Source organism: Canis lupus, chromosome 13 (assembly GCF_003254725.2).
Source record: "Canis lupus dingo isolate Sandy chromosome 13, ASM325472v2, whole genome shotgun sequence".
NCBI classification, from domain to species: domain Eukaryota; kingdom Metazoa; phylum Chordata; class Mammalia; order Carnivora; family Canidae; genus Canis; species Canis lupus.
Window position 1 is genome coordinate 44,127,120 of NC_064255.1, and position 18,098 is coordinate 44,145,217.

General features: G+C 49.5%; 1 protein-coding gene and 1 long non-coding RNA gene across 3 annotated transcripts in view; one reads left to right on the top strand and one right to left on the bottom strand.

The window, feature by feature from the left end:
• Positions 1-13,821, bottom strand: part of CORIN (corin, serine peptidase) — a 235,033-nt gene extending 221,212 nt beyond the window's left edge. The window contains 1 exon segment of the mRNA XM_035714411.2: positions 13,641-13,821. Coding sequence (XP_035570304.2) covers positions 13,641-13,712 — 72 coding nt within the window. The 5' untranslated portion in view covers positions 13,713-13,821.
• A 156-nt stretch (positions 13,822-13,977) lies between these two features.
• LOC125752355 (uncharacterized) overlaps positions 13,978-18,098 on the top strand; it is a 64,732-nt gene continuing 60,611 nt past the window's right edge. For both annotated transcript variants that reach the window (XR_007401665.1, XR_007401664.1), the window contains exon 1: positions 13,978-14,447. This is a non-coding gene — a long non-coding RNA (uncharacterized LOC125752355). The remainder of the gene's footprint in view (positions 14,448-18,098) is intronic.

Here is an 18,098-nt window from a genome sequence, read left to right on the forward strand (position 1 = left end):
GTCTGCAGGGGTCTAGTTCCTGGCTTGGGTTTAACCATGTCATTAGGCTCCCTCTACCTCCTGAGTTATTTTATAACCAAGCTCCCTAGATTTCAGAGACCCAACAATTCTTCCTTTTTTCCTAGGAATTCTGTTCTTTGGCTATTCTGAACACATTTATTTATTTGTTTGTTTGTTTCTTAACTGAGTACGGAGGAGTGGATGTCCTACCTTCCTTAAATGGAAGATGATTTTTCTCCCGTGTCAAACTGCTCCTCAGCTATACCCCGAGGCGTACCTGGCTCCCAACTTGATCCCGGGCCATCTGTTGGAGAACCCCAGCAGCCGGGACTGTCTTGCTCCACTCTCTCCACCACTCACAAGCGGCATGCGTGGGTGAAGTGCTCGCCGCTGACTTGTAGCCTTGAACAAATCAGGGCTCTGGTGATCTGGTGATCAGATTTCATCTGATCAGTCTTTTTTGGGGTTGAACAGGCAATTCTGCTCTTTGGTGGATGGTCACCATAAGAAGAATCAGCAAAAAGACCCACAAAGAAAGTCCGCTAGGATGCCTCTTCCCCGGACAGCACTTCTCAAATGTCAGAAAAAGAAGAGGCAAGGGAAGGAAGAAAAGGTACAATGCACTGCTTGCACCTTAACACTTCAGCTTTTTTTTTTTTTTTAAGATTTTGTTTATTTATTCATGTGAGACACAGAGAGAGAGGCAGAGACACAGGCAGAGGAGCCTGATGCGGGACTCGAACCCGGGACCCCCAGGTCACACCCTGAGCCGAAAGCAGATGCTCAACCGCTGAGCCACCCAGGCACCCAACACTTCAGCTTTTAGACCTAGAAACCTCGGAGGGTGTCTAGTCCAACTATCTCATTTTACCTATGAGGACCCCGGGATCAAACAGGGTAACTGGCTTCTGTAAGGTCTCCAAGCAACTCAGTATCAGATGAGGACTAGGACTCCCATCTGTGCTTCTCTGCTTTTGTTCGAATTGGACAAAATTGTTCTGAATGATCACAGAGAAATACCTTGAAGTAAAATAATACAGCTTTGATCTCCAAACCACACTACCGAGGAGTGACACCTTGCTTGCAGGAGAAGGCTCCGGAATGGGCGCTCCGAGGTGAGGATCACATATGGTCACAGCCATCCTTGAAAAGTCTTTTGGAAAGTGCCACCCTGGAGACTACCACCACTCTCGGGTCAGTAAACCCCCCAGAGATGGAACAGGCTCATCAGCTGAGCAGCAAGATTAACTGATTGCCTTGAGGTTGCAGGACAGGAAGGCACAAATCTTTGAACACGGGGTCACACGGAGGCCGGCGACGTGGATACACATAAAGGCCCCCGTGTTCTGAAGCCAATGGTGGACTCCCTTCTCTTACCTTGGGCTCTCACTCCTGGGCGCTAAGTCAAATGACAGGCAAAGGGACTCATGCTACTTAGATCATCGCTCTCCCCTGTGCTCCTGATTCAGTGTGCGGTGGCGCTTAGTTAGAGACCAGGTTCCACGTGTGTGTGAATCCTTGTGTTTCGCCGCCGGTGGGCCCCAGTGCCTAGTACCATGCCGGTGTAGACATGTGAGCGGACTGGGGGCATGAGTCTATTATTCCTCTTGCTGCCCAGGCTGTGTGGCTGATGCTCATCAGGCGGGGTGATGTGGGTCTGTACGTACATGACTCTTAACTTCTTGGGGGATTAGGGTGCCCTGGCCAGAAAAATTCACGTGCAAGTGTTCATAGAGATTTTTCACTACCTGTGGGGTCTGGGCAACCCCCAAGGTAGGATTTCCGGACGCTATAACCTTTTCCATGCTACAGGGACACCTCAGCAGGATGGCCCCCGGGCTTCGGAGAGACTGACGTGCTTCACTTTCACAGCCGCATAGAGATCTTCCTTTAAAAGGCTCCCCCCGCCAAAAAAAGGGATGAAGCAATGGTTTTCCTACTATGTAACATTTCCATCAGCAATATGTGTTAGCAAATGCATCTTCATTAATATTATTCCATTAATGATACCATTTCCTAGGAATAGTAGCAATACAAGTGATGCAGGAGAAAGACAAATGAAATCATAATTTTGCAAAAGAAAAAATCAAAGGCTCAATGGCATGTGACAAGTTCTTAAGTTGTTGATGTGCCAAAAAAAGAAGAAAAAAAGGCTCCCAACGGCTGGAAATAAAAGGTGCTCCTCAAACACTGTCAGCCTCAGGGCTCAAGGGGGTCCCGGGCTGGGCACGACTGAAGGGCACCCAAGTGTTCTTTGCCACTCAGCCCCGTACTTTCTGGGCAACTGCTAAGCCAAACTGTGGGCCACCTCGCCTGTCTGCACAGGTGTCCTGAGCCACCGGCAGAGCCTCAGCGCTGATGCTGGGCAGCAAGAGGATCACCTGCAGGAGCACCTGCACCCGAGCTGGCACTGCCACCCGCCTGTCACCCCGCTCCGATGGCCTGCACGCATCTCCAGGAGCACATTCAAGCGGCTGCTGGGCAGAGGGCTGAGCAGAAAATCATAATCTATAGGCCCCACTGGGTGGAGCTCGGAGCTGAGCAACCCCAGCTGCAGAGCGCGATGGCCCGGCAAGCAGGAGGGCCAGGCCCTAGGCCAGCAGTGGCTCTCCCGGGGCGCAGAGGGAGCAGGACAGGAGCCGGGGCCGGGAAGCCACAGCCCAGCGCGGGCAGCAGTTGCAGCCATCCAAGAGGAGCCACCCCAAGTACCCCCTCTCCAGCCCCCCACCCCACGGGGAAAGCAGACACCACCTCCCAACCTGCACGGTGATGATCTGTCCAGAGAATAACAACCATTGTGGACTGTGTTTAGTATAAAGCAGACTTAGCTGAACCCCAGAAACAAAAATCAGCCTCTAGGGCGTTAGGAGTGCAGGCAGGGAAAGGATTACCTATCCAAGCATTGGGACCGGCTTGAATCGTGTCCCCCAAAACTGATGTCCACTGGAATCTCAGAAGGTGACCTTACTTGGAAATAGGGTTGTGACTTTGTGCTTATGTAGGGTGAGGTCATACTGGATCAGGGTCAGCCCTAAAGCAACTATGACAGGCATCCTGAGAATAAGGCACAGGGAAGAGAGGCTATGAAGGCAGAGCCCGGAGTGATGCAGCTATGGGCCAAGAAATGCCAAGGATTGCCAGCAATCGCCAAAAACTAGAAGAGGGGTGGAAAGACTCTTCCTTAGAACCGTCATGGGACAGGCCCTGCTGACAGTTTGATTTTGGATTTGTAACCTGCAGAGCTGTGAGTGAGTAAGTCTCTGTTGTGTTAAGCCACACAGTGTGTGGTTATTGGTTACAGAGTCCTTGGAAACGGACGCAGCATCCCTCTATCCCAGCATCTAACTCCTTGCTCCAAATACACGTCTGTAGGGTCTCTCATTCACAAATAATCACTAGTACCAAGTACCCACCAAGGCATTCTTCTGCAACGAACAGAAACACAGAAACATCTTGGCTTATGGGGGCTTTGATCGCTAGGAGGATCGTAGGAGGAGGACGCAGAAAGCAATCAACAGGAGGAGGGGCAAGACGGCGGAAGAGTAGGGTCTCCAAATCACCTGTCCCAACCAAATTACCTACAAAACCTTCAAATTACCCTGAAAATCTATGAATTCGGCCTGAGAATTAAAGAGAGAACACCTGGAATGCTACAGTGAGAAGAGTTGGCGCTTCTATCAAGGTAGGAAGACGGAAAAAAGAAATAAAAAAACAAAGGCCTCCAAGGGGGAGGGCCCCGCGAGGAGCCGGGCTGAGGCCGGGGCGAGGGTCCCCAGGACAGGAGAGCCCCGTCCCGGAGACGCAGGAGCTGCACCGACCTTCCCGGGCGGAAAGGGGCTCGCAGGGAGGTGGAGCAGGACCCAGGAGGGCGGGGATGCCCTCGGGCTCCCACGGACACTAACAGACACCTGCGCCCCGGGAGAGTGCGCCGAGCTCCCTAAGGGCTGGCGCGCATGGCGGGGCCCGGAGCAGCTCGGAGTGGGGAGGGGAGAGGGCGGAGGAAGAGGCTCCGCGGAGGGGGCTGCGGGGCGGGAGCAGCTCGGGGGGGCTCGGGGGCGGCTCCGCGGAGGGGGCTGCGGGGCGGGAGCGGCTCGGGGGGCTCGGGGGCGGCTCCGCGGAGGGGGCTGCGGGGCGGGAGCGCGAATCCACCAGCGCAGGCCCCGGAGCACAGGGCGCCAGGACACAGCCCAGGATCCGGCCTCCCCCGGGACAGGCAGAGGCCAGGAGGGCCCAGGACCGCAAGGACGCTCCTGCCCCGAGCTGAGATCAGCGGCCCCGCCCCGGAGCCTCCAGGCCCTGCAGACGGAGAGCTCCGGAGTTACTGCCGGAGCTGAATCCAGGTTTCCAGAGTTGGCCCCGCCACTGTGGTTGTTCCTCCTGGGGCCTCACGGGGTAAACAACCCCCACTGAGCCCTGCACCAGGCAGGGGCACAGCAGCTCCCCCAAGTGCTAACACCTGAAAATCAGCACAGCAGGCCCCTCCCCCAGAACACCAGCTAGGACGGACAACTTCCAGGGGAAGTCAAGGGACTTAAAGTATACAGAATCAGAAGATACTCCCCCGTGGGTTTTTTGTTTTTTGTTTTTTGTTTTGTTTTGTTTTGTTTTGTTTTGCTTTTTGATTTTTTCCTTCCCCCACCCTTTTTTTCCCTTTTTCTTTTTCTTCTTTTTTTTTCTTCCTTTTTTTTTCTCTTTCTCTTTTCTTTCCTTCTTTCTCTCCTCTCTTTTTCTCCTTTTCCCAATACAATTTGCTTTTTGGCCACTCTGCACTGAACAAAATGACTAGAAGGAAAACCTCACCTCAAAAGAAAGAATCAGAAACAGTCCTCTCTCCCACAGAGTTACAAAATCTGGATTACAATTCAATGTCAGAAAGCCAATTCAGAAGCACTATTATACAGCTACTGGTGGCCCTAGAAAAAAGCATAAAGGACTCAAGAGACTTCATGACTGCAGAATTTAGAGCTAATCAGGCAGAAATTAAAAATCAATTGAATGAGATGCAATCCAAACTAGAAGTCCTAACAACGAGGGTTAACGAGGTGGAAGAACGAGTGACATAGAAGACAAGTTGATAGCAAAGAGGGAAACTGAGGAAAAAAGAGACAAACAATTAAAAGACCATGAAGATAGATAAGGGAAATAAACGACAGCCTGAGGAAGAAAAACCTACGTTTAATTGGGGTTCCCGAGGGCGCCGAAAGGGCCAGAGGGCCAGATTATGTATTTGAACAAATTCTAGCTGAAAACTTTCCTAATCTGGGAAGGGAAACAGGCATTCAGATCCAGGAAATAGAGAGATCCCCCCCTAAAATCAATAAAAACCGTTCAACACCTTGACATTTAATAGCGAAGCTTGCAAATTCCAAAGATAAAGAGAAGATCCTTAAAGCAGCAAGAGACAAGAAATCCCTGACTTTTATGGGGAGGAGTATTAGGGTAACAGCAGACCTCTCCACAGAGACCTGGCAGGCCAGAAAGGGCTGGCAGGATATATTCAGGGTCCTAAATGAGAAGAACATGCAACCAAGAATACTTTACCCAGCAAGGCTCTCATTCAAAATGGAAGGAGAGATAAAGAGCTTCCAAGACAGGCAGGAACTGAAAGAATGTGTGACCTCCAAACCAGCTCTGCAAGAAATTTTAAGGGGGACTCTTAAAATTCCTCTTTAAGAAGAAGTTCAGTGGAACAATCCACAAAAACTAGGACTGAATAGATATCATGATGACACTAAACTCATATCTTTCAATAGTAACTCTGAACGTGAACGGGCTTAATGACCCCATCAAAAGGCACAGGGTTTCAGAGTGGATAAAAAAGCAGGACCCATCTATTTGCTGTCTACAAGAGACTCATTTTAGACAGAAGGACACCTACAGCCTGAAAATAAAAGGTTGGAGAACCATTTACCATTCGAAGGGTCCTCAAAAGAAAGCAGGGGTAGCCATCCTTATATCAGATAAACTAAAATTTACCCTGAAGACTGTAGTGAGAGATGAAGAGGGACACTATCTCATACTTAAAGGATCTATCCAACGAGAGGACTTAACAATCCTCAATATATATGCCCCGAATGTGGGAGCTGCCAAATATAAATATATAAACCAATTAATAACCAAAGTGAAGAAATACTTAGATAATAATACACTTATACTTGGTGACTTCAATCTAGCTCTTTCTATACTCGATAGGTCTTCTAAGCACAACATCTCCAAAGAAACGAGAGCTTTAAATGATACACTGGACCAGATGGATTTCACAGATATCTACAGAACTTTACATCCAAACTCAACTGAATACACATTCTTCTCAAGTACGCATGGAACTTTCTCCAGAATAGACCACATACTGGGTCACAAATCGGGTCTGAACCGCTACCAAAAGATTGGGATCGTCCCCTGCATATTCTCAGACCATAATGCCTTGAAATTAGAACTAAATCACAACAAGAAGTTTGCAAGGACCTCAAACACGTGGAGGTTAAGGACCATCCTGCTAAAAGATGAAAGGGTCAACCAGGAAATTAAGGAAGAATTAAAAAGATTCATGGAAACTAATGAGAATGAAGATACAACCATTCAAAATCGTTGGGATGCAGCAAAAGCAGCCCTAAGGGGGAAATACATCGCAATACAAGCATCCATTCAAAAACTGGAAAGAACTCAAATACAAAAGCTAACCTTACATATAAAGGAGCTAGAGAAAAAACAGCAAATAGATCCTACACCCAGGAGAAGAAGGGAGTTAATAAAGATTCGAGCAGAACTCAACGAAATTGAGACCAGAAGAACTGTGGAACAGATCAACAGAACCAGGAGTTGGTTCTTTGAAAGAATTAATAAGATAGATAAACCATTAGCCAGCCTTATTATTTTTTTTTTAGCCAGCCTTATTAAAAAGAAGAGAGAGAAGACTCAAATTAATAAAATCATGAATGAGAAAGGAGAGATCACTACCAACACCAAGGAAATACAAACGATTTTAAAAACATATTATGAACAGCTATACACCAATAAATTAGGCAATCTAGAAGAAATGGACGCATTCCTGGAAAGCCACAAACTACCAAAACTGGAACAGGAAGAAATAGAAAACCTTAACAGGCCAATAACCAGGGAGGAAATTGAAGCAGTCATCAAAAACCTCCCAAGACACAAGAGTCCAGGGCCAGATGGCTTCCCAGGGGAATTTTATCAAACGTTTAAAGAAGAAACCATACCTATTCTCCTAAAGCTGTTTGGAAAGATAGAAAGAGATGGAGTACTTCCAAATTCGTTCTATGAGGCCAGCATCACCTTAATTCCAAAACCAGACAAAGACCCCACCAAAAAGGAGAATTACAGACCAATATCCCTGATGAACATGGATGCAAAAATTCTCAACAAGATACTGGCCAATAGGATCCAACAGTACATTAAGAAAATTATTCACCATGACCAAGTAGGATTTATCCCCGGGACACAAGGCCAGTTCAACACCCGTAAAACAATCAATGTGATTCATCATATCAGCAAGAGAAAAACCAAGAACCATATGATCCTCTCATTAGATGCAGAGAAAGCATTTGACAAAATACAGCATCCATTCCTGATCAAAACTCTTCAGAGTGTAGGGATAGAGGGAACATTCCTCAACATCTTAAAAGCCATCTATGAAAAGCCCACAGCAAATATCATTCTCAGTGGGGAAGCACTGGGAGCCTTTCCCCTAAGATCAGGAATGAGACAGGGATGTCCACTCTCACCACTGCTAGTCAACATAGTACTGGAAGTCCTAGCCTCAGCAGTCAGACAACAAAAAGACATTAAAGGCATTCAAATTGGCAAAGAAGAAGTCAAACTCTCCCTCTTCGCCGATGACGTGATACTCTACATAGAAAACCCAAAAGTCTCCACCCCAAGATTGCTAGAACTCATACAGCAATTCGGTAGCGTGGCAGGATACAAAATAAATGCCCAGAAATCAGTGGCATTTCTATACACTAACAATGAGACTGAAGAAAGAGAGATTAAGGAGTCAATCCCATTTACAATTGCACCCAAAAGCATAAGATACCTAGGAATAAACCTCACCAAAGATGTAAAGGATCTATACCCTCAAAACTATAGAACACTTCTGAAAGAAATTGAGGAACACACAAAGAGATGGAAAAATATTCCATGCTCATGGATTGGCAGAATTAATATTGTGAAAATGTCAATGTTACCCAGTGCAATATACACGTTTAATGCAATCCCTATCAAAATACCATGGACTTTCTTCAGAGAGTTAGAACAAATTATTTTAAGATTTGTGTGGAATCAGAAAAGACCCCGAATAGCCAGGGGAATTTTAAAAAATAAAACCATAGATGGGGGCATCACAATGCCAGATTTCAGGTTGTACTACAAAGCTGTGGTCATCAAGACAGTGTGGTACTGGCACAAAAACAGACACATAGATCAGTGGAACAGAATAGAGAACCCAGAAGTGGACCCTGAACTTTATGGTCAACTAATATTCGATAAAGGAGGAAAGACTATCCATTGGAAGAAAGACAGTCTCTTCATAAATGGTGCTGGGAAAATTGGACATCCACATGCAGAAGAATGAAACTAGACCACTCTCTTTAACCATACACAAAGATAAACTCAAAATGGATGAAAGATCTAAATGTGAGACAAGATTCCATCAAAATCCTAGAGAATACAGGCATCACCCTTTTTGAACTCGGCCACAGTAACTTCTTGCAAGATACATCCACGAAGGCAAAAGAAACAAAAGCAAAAATGAACTATTGGGACTTCATCAAGATAAGAAGCTTTTGCACAGCAAAAGATACAGTCAACAAAACTCAAAGACAACCTACAGAGTGGGAGAAGATATTTGCAAATGACATATCAGATAAAGGGCTAGTTTCCAAGATCTATAAAGAACTTATTAAACTCAACACCAAAGAAACAAACAATCCAATCATAAAATGGGCAAAAGACATGAAGAGAAATCTCACAGAGGAAGACATAGACATGGCCAACACGCACATGAGAAAATGCTCTGCATCACTTGCCATCAGGGAAATACAAATCAAAACCACAATGAGATCCCACCTCGCCCCAGTGAGAATGGGGAAAATTAACCAGGCAGGAAACCACAAATGTTGGAGAGGATGTGGAGAAAAGGGAACCCTCTTACATTGTTGGTGGGAATGTGAACTGGTGCAACCACTCTGGAAAACTGTGTGGAGGTTCCTCAAAGAGTTAAAAATAGACCTGCCCTACGACCCTGCAATTGCACTGTTGGGGATTTACCCCAAAGATACAGATGCAATGAAACGCAGGGACACCTGCAACCCGATGTTTCTATCAGCAATGGCCACAATAGCCAAGCTGTGGAAGGAGCCTCGGTGTCCATCGAAAGATGAATGGATAAAGAAGATGTGGTTTATGTATACAATGGAATATTCCTCAGCCATTAGAAATGACAAATACCCACCATTTGCTTCAACGTGGATGGAACTGGAGGGTATTATGCTGAGTGAAGCAAGTCAGTCAGAGAAGGACAAACATTATATGTTCTCATTCATTTGGGGAATATAAATAATAGTGAAAGGGAATATAAGGGAAGGGAGAAGAAATGTGTGGGAAATATCAGAAAGGGAGACAGAACGTAAAGACTGCTAACTCTGGGAAAAGAACTAGGGGTGGTAGAAGGGGAGGAGGGTGGGGGATGGGAGTGAATGGGTGACGGGCACTGGGGGTTTTTCTGTATGTTGGTAAATTGAACACCAATAAAAAATAAATTAAAAAAAGCAATCAACATAAAGAGGTAAAACATACAGCGTGTCAAACGGTGCTAGGTTCAGGAAGGGGTCCTACAGACTAGGGTGCTGGTACTAGTTTCGAATCTCAATAAATTGAGCATGCTCAGTGGACTTTGATGCAGACGTTGAGCCTAGTGTTGTAGTTTGTCATTCTTGTAAGAAGAAAAAAATCAACGCATGAGGGTACGAGGGAGAGAGAGGAGCCTCCCTCTATTCTCTTAGAGTTTCTGCCCTAAAACTGGGAAACCGCTCACTGTCAAGCTCATTGCGAAGGGAAAAGAACAAGTTAGCAAAAGTCATCAAGGCCGAGGGAAGAATGCCCAAGGATTTGGTGGCTAGTTCACACTTGACTTACCAAGGGATCTGGCCCTTCACCATTCAACAAATGCCCCGGCAACGTCAAAGACGCCAACGCTCTACAAAACCACTCCTCGGGAAGAAAAGAAGCAACAGGAGGCTCTGGACGGAAAAAGCGTATCATCCAAGAACCTCATTAAATTATCACTCAAGTAAATGGAAGCTCAAGAGGACATTCCACATTGAAAAAGACGTTTCATCAACATAATACGGTAACCACTGGTCACTGGTGATTAAGCCCTTGAGAGGGTCTGGGAGACTGAAGAACTAAATTTTTAATTTGATTTAATTTTAATGAATTTAAATGACATCAACTAAACAACAACGTGTGTGACCAGCAGCTCCTCCATGGGAGAGCACAGCTTTAGTCACAGAAGTCCGGCTGCGGAGAAAAGCCTGATGACCCGTTGGGTCTGAGGTGGGCCCAGCCCTGTAAGTAAAGGTTAGGGAGGCTTCACAGAACGTACAACTATTATGGACAGTATTTCGAGGACGTATCCATTCCCCTAATCCTCACGGCGTTCCTGTAAGTGGTCAGTACTGTCATCCCCACATACTGGATGAAGATATTAAGGTTCAACCGGAGTATAGGACCTGTCCAGAGCCTTGGAGCTTTTTTTTTTTTTAAGATCTTATTTATTTATTCATGAAAGATAACACAGAGAGAGAGAGGGAGAGAGAGAAAGAGAGCCAAGAGACAGAGACATAGGCAGAGGGAGAAGCAGGCTCCCTGTGGGTCAGGGGTCACGCCCTAAGCCAAAGGCAGAGGCTCAACCTCTGAACCACCCAGGCACCCCAGCCTTGCAGCTTTTAAGGGGTCAAGCCCAAGATTTGAATTTTGTTTAGACACCAAAATCCATACTCTCATCTCCAAGGTCCAACTAAGCTAACAGCAGCTTTCATTCTCGTGAGTCCTTCCATTGCTACCCTCATGGAATAGTCGGAAGCACAAAAGCGTGTGTGTGTGTGCGCGCGCGCACGTGCATGTGTCTGAGCAGATGTTCGACAGGCTGAGTCCGGAGGTTGCTTGAGAACCCCCTGTGGCTCTAGGGGTCCGTACAGGCCACTATCCTCCAGCCGGCCAGCCCCATTTTTCACTCGGCCAAGCCAAGCGCAAGGCCAAACACTGGGATGGGGCCAACGGGATGCAGTGATGCTTGCTCGCCAGTCAACTTATTAAGACCGAAGTGGCACATGCAAGGAACCTTTCTGCTTGGACTCATTCAGGAAAATTCTGCAGCCCAACTTTCCTGGTCATTCCCCAGCGGTAGAGGCGCTCAGAAACCCCAAAGCTGCAAGTCCTTAGTTCTTGATGGCAAGGGAGGCTAGAGGGAAGGGAAAGAGGAAAGATGAACAACCGCGTCGGGGTGAACAGGAGGGAGATCCGAACATTCGGATCTCAGAGCGTGAGGATGCCGACTGGCTGGAATATATGTGCGGTTGCCCAGCCTCCCCCAGCCTCCTTCCTGACCGCCTCCCCGCAGTGGGGAGGGGCCGCTGAGGTGCCCACAGGGCAACAGAGCTCCCGGGCTGCAATCTCCTCCAAGATGAAGCTGCAGCTGGTGTGTGGTGGAGGCTCTGATGCCTTCCGGCTATCGCTGCCAAGATCACCGCAGCATTAGGAGGAAGGTTTCCCGCGGAATTCATTTTGCATCTTAAAAAAAAAAAAAAAAAAGTTTCCCTATGCCTGGAAATACACTCAATGAGATGAAGGAAGCAATTATTATTTGTCTCTTTAACCTCCTGGAAGGTTAATGGAGGCGTTCCTCCTCGGACTGTCAGCCTCTCCTTCAAGGAAGTTTCTGGGAAGATGCCCCTTCCCCTAAATCAAGCTTTGCAGCATCCTGAGGTTCTGAGGTTGATGGGATTCCACACCCTAAACGGCTCTAGAAATAGTTCACTCGAGTGCAACACCTGGCAAAGTGCAATCCTGGAAAGGATTCTAGGGAAAACCTGACCGCCCCGCCCCAGTCTCCCATATGTCTACACCGCTGTCCAGCCTAACCTCTCAATCCCCAGGAATCGGGTTGGGGGTAGGGGGCTCCTGTTTAGCATCATTTCACAACCAAACAAAACTATTGGGCACCAAACAATACACACAGGCAGGTGGAATGTCGTGTTGTGACTGCAACAAAAAATGCAACTTGGGACTTTTTTTTTTTTTTTTTTAAAGCATCGCTTCTTCTCGTCGCCTCCGGGTTATGCCCAGAACCAGTGTTTTGCAGCCTCTTTCCTTTGCAGTTCGTTCCCCTGTAGCTTTGCTTCCCTCAGTAAGTCACCCCCCGCCCCCCGCCGTCCCCGCTGCAGACCGCGGAGACCAGGATGGGGCTTCTCCGTGCGGTCCCGAGGCTCCCGGGCGGCGGCGGCCACCTGCTCCGCGCTCCTCGGCCCCGCGCCCCCGGAGCCCGACAGGACAGGACAGGGTCCCCGCGGGATGCGGGCGCAGGTCGGCCCTGCTCCTGGGGACTCGGCCGGCGAGGATGCTCCCCCCGCCCCCAACTAGGCGCAGCGCGGGCCCTTCCCGGGGCGCGCCCCGAGCCCCCCACCCCAGGCCGGCGCCGGGGCCCGAGGTGCGCGGGGGACGCGGGGTCGCGGGGGACGCGGGGGACGCGGGGCGGAGGCCGAGCGCGCAGTGAGCCCGGGCGGCCGCGGTGGCGGGGAGGCGAGCGCAGCGGGGGCTCCGGGACCGGTGGGGCGCGCTGGGGTCCGGGCGGCCGGGCTGCCCCGCGGGGTCCCCCGGAGGGAGGCCGGGCCGACGGCTTGTGCTGCAGCCCCTGCGGTGGGGGTGGGGGTGGGAGGGCCAGGGGTCCTGGGGAGGGCTGGGCGGATGGCTCCTGCTGCAGCCCTGCGGGGGGGCCGGGGGTCCCTGGGGTGGGGGGGTCCGACGGCTCGTGCTGCAGCCCCTCGGGCCGGGGGTGGAGGGGCGGGGGTCCTGGGGGTCGCAGACGGTTCCTGCTGCAGCCCCTGGGGGGGGCGGGGGTCCTGGGGTGGGGGGCAGACCGACGGCTCCTGCTGCAGCCCCTGGGGGGGCGGGGGTCCTGGGGGTCGAGCCGACGGCTCGTGCTGCAGCCCCGCCGGGGGAGCCCAGTGCACGGGCGGCGTGCGGGGCGCCGGGCCGGGGAAGGACCCCGCGGGAACGCGGACCCCTGGGACCCAGCGGACCCCCCGGGACCCAGCGGATCCCCCGGGACCCAGCGGATCCCCCGGGACCCAGCGGAGCCCCGGGACCCAGCGGACCCCCCGGGACTCAGCGGACCCCCGGGACCCAGCGGAGCCCCGGGACCCAGCGGACCCCCCGGGACTCAGCGAACCCCCGGGACCCAGCGGATCGCCGGGACCCAGGGACCCGGACGCCGACGGAAAGTCCGCCGCAGACCCTGCGCCGACCGGCCGGGAGCTCGGCGCGGGGCGGGGGCTCCCACCGACGGCGGGGGCGGGGGCGCGGGGGGCGCGGGGCGCGGGGGGCGCGGGGCGCGGCCCTACCTGGTCGGCGGCCGCGGCGGGGCGGTGGCGCTGTGCCCGGGGCAGCGCGGGGGGCCGCGGCGCGCAGAGCATGTCCCGGTCCCGCGGGCCGCTCGGACCCCGGCCGCCGCCTCGGGAGGCCCAAGCCACGCTGCAGGACGGGGCCCGCGTGTGTGCGGGACAGCCCCCCCCGCCCCGGCGCACCCTCCCCTCGGCCACTGCGGGTCCCGCCGGGAGAGCCCTCGGGGGCCGGCGCTCCGCAACCCCACCTCCTCGCAGCCAAACAAGCGCGCCTTCAGGGGCAGAGGGAAGCCCCCCCCCCCCCCCCGCGCCCAGCCGCCCCCGCCCCAAACTGACGCCCCAGGAGGGCAGGGAGCAAGGCTGGGGCTTGAAAGTTAGGGGCGAGAAGACCAGAGGAGCTGGGAGCAAAAGAGCCTCCTAATCCCATCCCGGAGCATCTCCTCGTAGCCGGAGCCCGAGCCCACCTGCCCAGGGAAAACCCCAAATACCTGCAGCCGCTGGCACCGGAGGGCCGAGTTTGTTTTCTCGAAAAAGCTGTAACGTTTCCAAGGCGAGCGTTCTTGGCAGATGGATAGAAACTTGCCTCCTGCTACGCGTGACAGGGACACACCGCTTTTGCAAGAGGGCCCGGGACTCTGCGGAGGGCTGCACGGGTGGCCGAGGGCCGCTTCCAGAAACCCGGCCGGGGGCCAGCCGGGGAGGCACCCACAGGCTGCCCCCCAGGGGCCCAGGGCTGCCCCCTCTGCGCCCTCCACTAGCACCCACTCTGCACGCAGCGGCAGGGAGGGCGCAGCACCTGTTTACAAGGTAAAGCTCACTTGGCCATTTGGAGCCCAAGACGGTTGTCAAATGTTTGGGGGAGAGGGGGGCCAGGGGAGTACATTGCACCTTTCTTAGAGATGAGTTTTCAGCCAACTTCAGTCAAGCCAGATCTTAATGGAAATTCCAAAAACTGACTCATGAGGTCTTTGAATAAATCCATCGCTGTGTTTCTGGTGGAGGCCTCGACCGGTCACCAGAGTATGCAGCAGGCACCTGCTCCTTGAATGTGATTGCTGGGGGGCGGGAGGGTGTATTCCTTTGTAAAATTAGTGGGGTGAGGAATTAGTATTTTGTTTCTGAAATGCACAGGTAAAAAGTATTGTATGTGTGTAGTAAAATGGTGGAAACAGATTTTATCTGTTCTGCAAACATCAGGCTTAAAATCCAGTATCTGACAGGTTTATCATGATTCACAAAAATTAACACTGATTTTACGTGTTCTGCAAACATCAGACTTAAAATCCAGACTTAAAATAATTCACAAAAATTAAGCTCTTAGTATCTGAGGCAAGGTTTGCGTTCAGCACGGTACCTGCATTCGCTTGCATTCACTTGCATGCAGTAAGTGGTTGCTTAGAGTTCTAGCAACCACTCTCGGAAGTCAGTGCTATTATGATGTTTATTTTAGAGGTAAGAGGATTTAGGGAGCCAAAGTAGGCGGCCTGAAGTTCTACAGCTAGCGAGGGCTGAGCTGGGATGCCCGGAAAAGCGGTGTAATTTCAGGACTGTGTTCTTAACTAAAATACTGCCCCAAGGGACATCATCACCGCAGGGACACCAGCCTGACAATGGAGAGCCTAGGGGGTTCTTCAGTCAGGTCGGCCTTGAGCAAATCTGAGCCACAGTTAACTCGGTTTGCAAAAGGAGAGTTGGATTCAGTCCTCAGTGTTTCTACTAACATTCTACAAGCGTGAATTTCTTCCACCTCCTTTCTCTTCCACTTTCTGCCCTCTGGTGGAGGTGCTGCTGGAACTGTGAAATTCAAGTAGCTACATCAGTGGATTTGAGATAGCCAGTGTAGACAAGTGTCCCTCTCCCACTTCTCTACTGTATTGTGAGAATTAAAGCTGCTTGCACTGTTGGTGTAAAAAAAGAATTCCTTAAGCTTCCTTCCAGCAAAACAAAAACAAAAACAAAAAAACCCACCAACTAGCTCTAGTTACCAACAGCACCAGAATACGTGAAGTATTGTTAGCATGAGAGTAAACATCTATTTTTATATACTTTGTAACAAAGGTTTATAATGTAAGAAATCACAAAAATATGAGAAGTCTCATAACATATCCAGAGTACTTTATGCACAGTAATCTCCAATGACCTATTTGAATTATTTTTTTAAAAGAATTTGCCACATTTGCTTTTCAGCTTAAAGTGACAAACATCAGCAAGTTTCTTAAAAATACTTTACAAGAAACATTTCTAGCCCTTTGAAATTTTTGTGGTCTAGCATTTCGAGCAGAGATTCAACTAACTAGGTAATTTAAGAGAAAAAAAAATACAAACCTTAAAGAGCTTTATGGAAAAAAATCAACTTCAAGGTAGTGAATATACTTCTGGAAAGGAAGATCTTACAGACCAAACTTCGGTTACATGTATGTATTACAGACCTGTTTAGCGATTAGTACTACAAATGAAGGCAATTTGAGAACAAGAAAGAAGTATTTTGAAGAAGCAGCCAGCCTCCCAGGAATAATAGGCAAGCAGTGGCTAAGATAGATATGCTACCCCACGGCTTATTTAGTTCACTCAACTAATACTCGTTTAGGATTTGCTAGCCACCAGATGAACAAAATAAGAGTTCCTGCCCCCACAGAACTTTCAGTCTAGTGGAATAAAAAAAAAAAATGTACACATATATTAGCTATGGAAAGATACTTGAAAATAATGTGGGACTAGCTCTAAGGAATTCAGAATGTAACTTTTTTAGCTGAGATGTAAAGATGCACTTTTTTAAAAAAGCTTTTATTCATGAGAGAGAGAGAGAGAGAGAGAGGCAGAGGGAGAAGCAGGCTCCATGCAGGGAGCCCGATGTGGGACTCGATCCTAGAACCCCGGGATCACGTTCTGAGCCAAAGGCAGATGCTCAACCACTGAGCCACCCTGGTGTCCCAAGATGCAGACTTTTAAAAAATATTGAAGAGCAAGAAAGAGGCAAACTAGAAGTTGACCTGTGGCATGGAGGGGAGAGTTTATTTAGTTTAAAAGAAGAAAATAACATACCCGTTATCTGCACGCTAAAATATCCTGCATATGTTAAAAGCAGCCCGTGTAGACACTCCATTTGCTGTGTACATTACCAGGACACAAATCCCCTCCTCTGATACACCACTTCATTTGGGAAGTAGTTTAGAAGAACTGGCCCAGAAAAAGTTCTCAGGGAATTTTATTTTTAGCATCCCCACACACGTCGTGCTGTTTCCCCCACCACCTGGGCCCCTTACTGCAATTTGTCCAAATGCCCCCACGTTTGGCCAGCACTTTGCCTGGTCTTCCCAGGGATAGTGCCCTCTCAGTGACAGTGACCAACCACATGAGCAAACACTGGGGGGTCTCAGTTCACAACAGATTTTCCTCCAGTTTATGAATGAATTTGTAACAGAGGTCTTCAAGTTATGAGGTTGTCGCATGTATCTATTATTATAGCTAAGATGTTCTAGATGCTATGTGCCAATTACTTCACAGGGTGACATTTTTTTTTTTTTTTATTCTTGAGACAAACCTGATTTCCTTTGTTGTAAAATGAATACATAGGCTGTGTGAGAATTTTAAAGATGTAAAGTGCTTTTAAAATAGCTGCAGATAGGGACGCCTGGGTGGCTCAGCGGTTGAGCATTTGCCTTCGGCTCAGACTGTGATCCCGGGGTCCTGGGATTGAGTTCCACATCGGGCTCCCTGCAGGAGCCTCTGCCTATGTCTCTGCCTCTCTGTGTGTCTCTCATGAATAAATAAAATATTTTAAAAAAATAGCTGCAGATACATAATAATAGCTAATGTTTATTGTCACTATTTTATAAGAGGAAACTGAGGCTTAACAGAAGTTCAGTAATTGCCTGAGAGATTTCATGACTGGGAAGTGGCGGGACCAGAATTGGAGCCAAGCAATCTGGAACCAGAATGACCTGTTGACCCCCACCTTCTGCAGCATAGTTAGTAAGACAGTAATGAAAAATGCCCAAGGAGTTTATAGCCTAGAGTCACTTCATTTATTCATTCATTCAACATTGAGCATTGTAGTGGGTAGAACAGTGTCCTCCCCTCTATCCCCCAAATTTAATGTCCCTTTGGAACCTGAGAATGTCACCTTTCTCATTTGGAAATGGGGGCTTTGTAGATGTAAGTAGTTAAAGTGAGATTATACTGGCTCAGGGTGGATCCTAACTACAGAGTGTAGTGTCCTTACAGGAGACAGAAAAGACCACAGACACAGAGAAAAAGATCAGGTGAGGTGGGATTGTAGAGATGAGGTCTACAGACCAGGACAAGGCACAGACTGATGCTCACAACTGGAAGCCTTGGCTTCTGAGAGGCATGGGACAGTCTCCAGTCTCCAGAAGGCACCAATCCCACGGTCGGTTTGGTTTTGGACTTCTGGCCTCCTGCACTGTGAGAAAATACATTTTTGTTGTTTCAGCCATT